Source organism: Bufo bufo, chromosome 4 (genome assembly GCF_905171765.1).
Source record: "Bufo bufo chromosome 4, aBufBuf1.1, whole genome shotgun sequence".
NCBI classification, from domain to species: domain Eukaryota; kingdom Metazoa; phylum Chordata; class Amphibia; order Anura; family Bufonidae; genus Bufo; species Bufo bufo.
In genome coordinates, this window is record NC_053392.1 from 443,995,274 (window position 1) to 444,003,827 (window position 8,554).

At 46.1% G+C, this 8,554-nt stretch overlaps 1 protein-coding gene across 1 annotated transcript; it reads left to right on the forward strand.

Annotated features, from left to right (window-relative positions):
• The first annotated feature begins 1,843 nt into the window (after positions 1 to 1,843).
• DLL1 (delta like canonical Notch ligand 1) lies at positions 1,844 to 7,977 on the forward strand. The gene is made up of 11 exons (XM_040429399.1): positions 1,844 to 2,279; positions 2,371 to 2,679; positions 3,191 to 3,251; positions 3,400 to 3,657; positions 4,438 to 4,498; positions 4,596 to 4,726; positions 5,185 to 5,354; positions 5,462 to 5,678; positions 5,922 to 6,699; positions 6,807 to 6,921; positions 7,259 to 7,977. Exons 1-11 carry the CDS (start codon positions 2,226 to 2,228, stop codon positions 7,262 to 7,264), a joined length of 2,160 nt encoding a protein of 719 aa, XP_040285333.1. The 5' UTR covers positions 1,844 to 2,225; the 3' UTR covers positions 7,265 to 7,977.
• Positions 7,978 to 8,554: the final 577 nt, after the last annotated feature.

Genomic DNA, 8,554 nt, shown 5'->3' on the forward strand with positions numbered 1-8,554 from the left:
ACATAGCACACAGTACATCATGTGTAGTGCTGGGTACTATGAAGTATAGTATATTGTAGTGCTGCACTGTATAGTACTGTATACACCTTTGATCACAGCACACAGTACATCATGTGTAGTGCTGGGTACTATGAAGTATAGTATATTGTAGTGCTGCACCGTATAGTACTGCATACACCTGAGATAACATAGCACAGAGTACATCATGTGTAGTGCTGGGTAATATGAAGTATAGTATATTGTAGTGCTGCACCGTATAGTACTGCATACACCTGAGATCACAGCACACAGTACATCATGTGTAGTGCTGGGTAATATGAAGTCTAGTATATTGTAGTGCTGCACTGTATAGTACTGCATACACCTGAGATCACAGTACACTGTACATCATGTGTAGTGCTGGGTACTATAAAGTATAGTATATTGTAGTGCTGCACCGTATAGTACTGCATACACCTGAGATAACATAGCACACAGTACATCATGTGTAGTGCTGGGTACTAGGAAGTATAGTATATTGTAGTGCTGCACTGTATAGTACTGCATACACCTTTGATCACAGCACACAGTGCATCATGTGTAGTGCTGGGTACTATGAAGTCTAGTATATTGTAGTGCTGCACTGTATAGTACTGCATATACCTGAGATAACATAGCACACAGTGCATCATGTGTAGTGCTGGGTACTATGAAGTATAGTATATTGTAGTGCTGCACCGTATAGTACTGCATACACCTGAGATAACATAGCACACAGTACATCATGTGTAGTGCTGGGTACTATGAAGTATAGTATATTGTAGTGCTGCACCGTATAGTACTGCATACACCTGAGATAACATAGCACACAGTACATCATGTGTAGTGCTGGGTACTATGAAGTATAGTATATTGTAGTGCTGCACTGTATAGTACTGCATACACCTTTGATCACAGCACACAGTGCATCATGTGTAGTGCTGGGTACTATGAAGTATAGTATATTGTAGTGCTGCACCGTATAGTACTGCATACACCTGAGATAACATAGCACAGAGTACATCATGTGTAGTGCTGGGTAATATGAAGTATAGTATATTGTAGTGCTGCACCGTATAGTACTGCATACACCTGAGATCACAGCACACAGTACATCATGTGTAGTGCTGGGTAATATGAAGTCTAGTATATTGTAGTGCTGCACTGTATAGTACTGCATACACCTGAGATCACAGTACACTGTACATCATGTGTAGTGCTGGGTACTATGAAGTATAGTATATTGTAGTGCTGCACTGTATAGTACTGCATACACCTGAGATAACATAGCACACAGTACATCATGTGTAGTGCTGGGTACTATGAAGTATAGTATATTGTAGTGCTGCACTGTATAGTACTGCATACACCTTTGATCACAGCACACAGTGCATCATGTGTAGTGCTGGGTACTATGAAGTCTAGTATATTGTAGTGCTGCACCTTATAGTACATACAGCAGTCTGGATGCTGAAAATCAGGACCCCTAGGGGCCCCCGGATGGTGCATTATATGGTGTTATTACACTACAGATTTGCCTCACTGCAGGAAGCCTGTTGTTTAGTGAGGACATGGGGAGCAGGGGCTAGAGGGGGGGGGGGGGGGGCGAGTCCAGCATTTGGGGGGCATGGCAGAAGACTCGCTTCTATTTCTGTCCCCATTCTGCACTTGATTTCCTGTTCCATCCATTGATGGGGAGTTTTGGGGAAGGCAGCGATCACATGACTCGAAGCTATATAATGTCTGAGTAACTAGAAGTGGTAGGACTGGTGCCCGGGGAGGAGAGGAGGCGGCGGCTGCTGCCGGGGAGGGAGGTTGCACATTTTACAGCTCACTGACCATTTGGCGATCCATAGAGAGGAGGGTTCTTTGTGACATCTCTGGACAGATTGGGGGTCTGCTCATTTCCATCTCATTAGCTATGCAGAGCACAGGCTCCATATAAAGAGGCAGGCGGGCATCCAGAGGCAGAGTCGCCAGCAGCACCTGGGATTACACGCACTGGGATTACAGCTCCTGCCCTTGTGGATTGTTGCCTGCTTTTTCCCCCTATGGAGCCCAAGGTTTAAGGACATACAAGGTGCTGACAGCCCCCATCCAGCCCCATTCACAAGAACTGTCACTCAATGAGAGGGCGTCTGTAGAGCGGAGAGAAGAGCCAGAGGACTGCTGTGTGCCGAGTCGCCCCTGCCTGTACCGCAGCCAACATGGGACCTCAGTCTGCGCTCAGCCTGGCCGTGCTGGCCTCGCTCCTGTGCCAGGTAAGGATGCTGGCAGTGCCCGTGGATGTGTATGTCTGCTATGTGTGTGATGATGCCCTGTGTAACGTGCCCGGCCTTTCTCGCTCCGCAGGTCTCGTGCTCCGGACTCTTTGAGCTCAAGCTGCAGGAGTTTGTCAATAAGAAGGGTCCTGTGGGGAACGTGAACTGCTGCCGCGGCGGGATGGCCGCCTCCCAGGGGCTGCAGCTGTGCCAGTGCAGGACCTTCTTCCGAATCTGCCTCAAGCACTACCAGAGCAGCGTGTCCCCGGAGCCGCCGTGCACCTACGGCAGCGCCCTCACCCCGGTGCTGGGCTCCAACTCCTTCACGGTCCCGGACACCGTCAGCGCCGACCCCAGCTTTAGCAACCCCATCCGCTTCGCCTTCGGGTTCACCTGGCCTGTGAGTAAAGTGTCCTCCTGCCTGTGGGGGGTAGATGGTCAGGGGGCAGCTGGCAGGTGAAGGAGGCTCTCCATCTGTCAGCTCAGGAACAAGTGCTATGGTGTTGGAAATGTCCCCTCCTGTCCCGGGAGCTGCTCGTCTAATTGTCAGCTCAGCGTGACATTCCCTGAGGGATTCCTTTTACAGCCATCCTCCATGTGTGAAAGCGGCCAAATGAAGCCTGAAGATTGGGGCCAGCAGGGGCATATTTCTTTATAGGGGGGCCTTGGAGCTGTGGAACAGGCAGTGAGGGGTTAACCGGAGGAAGTTCTGTCCGGTGGACTGGCACCTCCATAACTGAATAATAAGACAAACAAACAGAAAACCATACCAGGAAATAACTAGGACACGTCCACCCATTTCCTTAGGAAAAGTGAAAACGTGAAGCCCGCCAGCTCTGTTCCCCTGCATGAAAGGAATGGGTCTGATTGTGGATACGATAAGCTAATGCTGTGTTCCTTCTCCTGTGCAGGGCACGTTCTCCCTCATCATCGAAGCATTGCACACGGACTCCCCCGACGACCTAAACCCAGGTAAGATGCCTCCTACGTCATTCACTAGCCAGGATACTCCGTCCTCCCAGTTGTCAGCTGCCTAGTGCAGCAGGCCAGTAACAAGTGCAGCGGTCCTGCCAGCTGCTGGGGAGTGGAATAGCTGTAATGAATGATCTTCTTTTGGCAGAGAACCCGGAGCGTCTGATCAGCCGCCTCACCACCCAGAGACATCTGACCGTGGGTGAAGACTGGTCCCAGGATTTACACAGCACTGGCCTCACTGAGCTCAAGTACTCCTACCGCTTTGTATGTGACGAGTACTATTATGGAGAAGGATGCTCTGACTACTGCCGGCCCAGAGATGATGCTTTTGGACACTTTTACTGTGGTGAAAAGGGAGAGAAGATCTGCAACCCTGGCTGGAAAGGACAGTACTGCACAGAACGTAAGTATTTCCTGTGCGGAACGAGGGTTTTCTAGTAGATCTGTCCTAAACTGGAACGATTGCGGCCTCCATCTTTATCCCATGGTTTAGTTCCTCCATTAGATAACACATTTGGTTCTTGCGGTGTCTCATTAATCATGTTGATTAGCTCCTTTTTCTTCTGCCTAATGGGGGCGTTCCACTCTGCAGTGTCACATAGCTGTGTAAAATGTGCTCTGCCTGCTTAACAAGCTTGTCTTAAGCAAGAAGGTCCCCCTTCCCCCACTCTCCTTTGTCAGGCCAGTGCCCCTCTTTCTGCTGAGAACTTTGCACCATTTATTTAAATGATAATAATAATGAAAAGTTTTCAGAGAAATCACACGCGTGCCATAGATTAGATCTCGCCATTGATTGGCCGGAGGAGGAGCACCCCTGCCTGTGATTGGCCGGAGGCAGTGGGGTATTGTTGCAGAAGGGCAGCTGCTGGGAGAGAATAGACAATAGAGCAGCTGTCCTGTACTGGCACCCTGCACACCAGCTGTCCACTCTTATCTGCACACACTCGCTGGGATATCGAGGGGTGGAACCCTGTGTGTATAGAATTAGGGGAAAGGGAAAAAAAAAGACTTCTGACACTCACTTGGAGAAAAAAAAGTGTGTGCAAAGGGGGAGGGGAGCTGGGGACTCTGCGCTCTCTTTTGTCTGCGTCGAAATGTATTATGGAGACAGCTTGTTTACAGGTGACCTAGGAGGATTGCACCCAGATCTGTAGTTCTTACCTGCCCTTCCCTTCTCTTCCAGCAATCTGTCTTCCTGGATGTGATGAGCACCATGGTTATTGTGAGAAGCCCGGGGAGTGCAAGTAAGCCCAGTTCATTTCCCCTGCGCAGATATTGCACGTCCACATATATGCCGATTTTCTCCCCATACTAAATATATCCCGTTCTTTTCACTACCAGATGCCGTGTAGGTTGGCAAGGTCGCTACTGCGATGAATGCATCCGCTATCCAGGTTGTCTGCACGGTACATGCCAGCAGCCATGGCAATGCAACTGCCAAGAAGGATGGGGAGGACTTTTCTGTAATCAAGGTAGGCTCAACAAACTGGACAATGGGGGATCATTAGTAATAAGGAGTCACTAAGTAACGCCTCATTCACACGTCCGTGCTCAAATCCGTGAGCAGGTGGTCAGTGATGCAGCAGTCTTGGGTCTGTTTTTTGCTGTCCGTGTTGCATCCGTATTTCACTGACATTGAACAGCTGAAAAATTATTTTCAAAGCATCTCTTCTTATTCATCCATGCAACACGGATGGCATCCCTGGTTTTCACGGACCCATAGACTATAACGGACACGATGGATCCGTGAACACGGACAAAATACAGCATGCATACGTGCTAAAAACACTGATGTCTGAATGCACATGTTAAAATGAATGGGGACGCGTGCTGTCTGTGGAGAACGCGTACAGCACACGTCCGTGAAACACTGAGGCTTAGCATGGTAGAGATAAGGCTTACAGCTAAATACCGTTTTCTTACTGTGCAGATCTGAACTACTGCACTCACCACAAACCTTGCAAGAATGGAGCCACCTGCACCAACACGGGCCAGGGAAGCTACACCTGCTCCTGCCGCCCAGGATACACTGGATCCAACTGTGAGATTGAGCTCAATGAATGTGATGCCAACCCTTGCAAAAATGGAGGAAGCTGCACTGTAAGTTTTTTTCCCCTGCTCATTTCTTTCCTCTGTCTGTGTTATAGTTTACGCCTCCTATGGTATATATATATATATATATTCTGAATCTCTTTCTATTCTTACAGGACCTAGAAAACAACTATTCCTGTGCGTGTCCACCAGGCTTCTATGGTAAAAATTGTGAGCTGAGTGCCATGACTTGTGCCGATGGACCATGCTTCAATGGAGGCAGATGCTCCGATAACCCAGACGGTGGATACAGTTGCCTCTGCCCATTCGGATACTCTGGCTTTAACTGTGAAAAGAAAATAGATTATTGCAGTTCCAATCCCTGTGCTAATGGTAAGATCACACGCCATGGGTTTTATTGTCTATTAATTGTGGTATATATTATGTGTAGAGCAGGAATACATACATGTCAAGAAGACAACATTGAAGTGTGTGGCACACTTATTGGTCATTTACATGAAATATTTCTGAACAGGATTATTCAAAGTATGCTAGAACAGGGCATCTGTAAAACTGAGCAAACAGATTTTTTATTGACCCCAATGCACTTTGACTAATTGTATGGATGCCTTACAGGAGCTCGCTGTGAAGACCTGGGAAATTCCTACATCTGCCAGTGCCAGGAAGGCTTCTCTGGAAGACATTGTGATGATAACCTGGATGACTGTGCTTCCTTCCCCTGCCAAAACGGTGGCACATGCCAGGATGGGATTAATGACTACTCCTGTACTTGCCCTCCTGGGTACACTGGAAAAAACTGCAGCATGCCTGTCAGCAAATGTGAGCACAACCCATGCCACAATGGGGCAACATGCCATGAGAGAAACAACCGTTACGTGTGTGAATGCGCTCATGGCTATGGTGGACTTAACTGCCAGTTTCTGTTGCCTGAAACAAAAACTGAAACTGATAAGTATGTAGAAAGGCCAAGCGGACAGTTCCCCTGGATTGCAGTGTGCGCTGGAATTATCCTGGTATTATTGCTGCTCCTAGGCTGTGCCGCGGTAGTAGTTTATGTGCGCCTAAAGGTGCAGCGGAAACGTCACATCCCTGCGGCTACACGTGGCGAGACCAAGACCATGAATAATTTGACAACCTGCCATCGTGAAAAGGACATTTCTGTAAGCATCATAGGCACCACTCAGATTAAAAATACAAATAAGAAGGTGGACTTTCTCGGTGAAAGCAATAGCGATAAAAATGGCTTCAAGACCCGATACCCATCTGTGGATTACAATTTAGTACATGAGCTGAAGCATGAAGAGACTACAAAGGCGGAGCGGAGGAAATGTGAAGCCAAGTGCAGCTCAAGTGACTCAGACTCAGAAGACCTGCACTCATCACATTTAAAAAGGTGAACATCTTATTGATTGTAAAACTCCGGAGAACGTCCAACCTTTTCTTCCCACTAACTTCAAGCTCAAGTCATCTAATCATGATTGTATTGTCTTTTGTCCACAGTGACTCTTCAGAAAATCAGAGACCAGACTCAAATTACTCGTCATCTAAAGACACAAAATATCAATCGGTATATGTCATATCAGATGAGAAAGATGAATGCATCATAGCAACTGAGGTTAGTAGGGTTGTTTTACTCCAGCTTTTAGGAGGACCACATAGGGATTGTTAGCTGACTAGCTCATGGGCAGGCCTTCTGCAAAGAAAGGGGGTTCCTATCTAGTCGGGGGGGGGGGGGGGGGTTGTACTTGTGAGGTGTTATTTGGACTGTTACAAAGGATCTATTTTTTGTGAAGCAACCAATGCCCTGGTTATTATGTCAACTTAGTAAATGACGTCAGTAACTGTCACCAATTCTGCATATAAATCCAGGATTCTTCATAGCTGTCTGTTAGCAATCCCACAGAGGTGGCCTGCCGGCATATAACTTACCTTCTACTTTCTGTTTTCCACAGGTGTAATAAAGAAGCTGTAGTGTACAACCTATTCTTGTCAAATATTCAGAGGTGACGCCCACATGAATGCTGCTGATATCTGAGGAGAGGGACATCCCTTTGTTGACTGCTGCTGAGACACTAAATTCAGGCTGAGCTGGTTCTCTACTGAAATTAGCAAAATGACTGCAAAAGAAAAAAAAGGACACCTCAAGCTAGTCTCTGTGTCCGGACTGTTGCACTGCCATTTCTGTTCTTCTCCATTCTTCATTGCACTATGGACAGTTGCTTTTTTTTAATAATTATAATACAGTAAATATATATATAAATATAAATATATATTTAATGAATGGACTTCTACATTCTTTAGAAGAAGAGCGCACTGCCTGAGGTGCTTATTTTGAATTCTTATGAGCCACTACGTTGCTGAACTCCAGACACTGCCTGGCTTAGTCTTTTTTATACTAAAAGGTGTTTTTCACTAGGTCAAAAAATGTGCATTATTTTTTGAACTCGTAAGACTATTTTTACGATATTTGTAAAGCTCGAGTATTTGTAATGGTCATTTTTATAATTTAAAATTTGGTAAATATGTACAAAGGCACTTCAGGTCTATGTGACTATATTTTTTGTATATATATGTATTTATGGAATATTGTGCAAATGGTATTTGATTTTTTTCTACTTTTTTTGTTAATGAAGGGATTAATTTTTAAACTATTTTTCCAAAATAAATACTATGAATGGTAACTTTTGGAGTTTATTTTCACTGGTGTTCAACAATCAACAGTTTTACATGTCAAGCTGCTACAACCTTGGGTGCAGATGACTTTGGGGTTCCCGAATTGCCAAATCTCAAATTATTTTACAGTAGTTCTTGTGGCCGTGATGTTTGGTGACTTAGGACAATTGCAAACAGGAGTCTCATGGTTGCCACACACATTAAATAGCTGTTGGTCGTACAATCGTTTGTCCTACAGCTATCTCTCCCAACTCCCTGCTGGCTCCCCCATACACATACGGTCTGGATGAAGTTGTGTGTATTCAGTGGGAAGAGAGAAGAAAGCTGCTGCCGGACACCTCTTCCAGGAAATAAGTAGCAGCTTAACTCCGGAAAGAACAACAGGATTGGCTGAAAATATTCACTACATCCGATATCATCTGTCAGGAGCTCCCCGCACACATTCGACTGTTGGCACACTAATGTGTATGGTGGTCTTTATTGTTACAGTCGATTAAAGAGTTGGCCTGGTTTACAAAAACTATTTTCACATGCCCTCCTAGGAAATTAGCGTAATTAAATGGGGTCTAGGGCAT

Bases quoted from the DNA above. Each gene is read 5' to 3' on its own strand.
- DLL1 (XM_040429399.1), top strand. From the start codon at position 2,226: ATGGGACCTCAGTCTGCGCTCAGCCTGGCCGTGCTGGCCTCGCTCCTG. The intron at 5,355-5,461 runs GTAAGTTTTTTT...CTATTCTTACAG, and splicing joins AAAATGGAGGAAGCTGCACT to GACCTAGAAAACAACTATTC. The intron at 6,700-6,806 runs GTGAACATCTTA...TTTTGTCCACAG, and splicing joins CACTCATCACATTTAAAAAG to TGACTCTTCAGAAAATCAGA.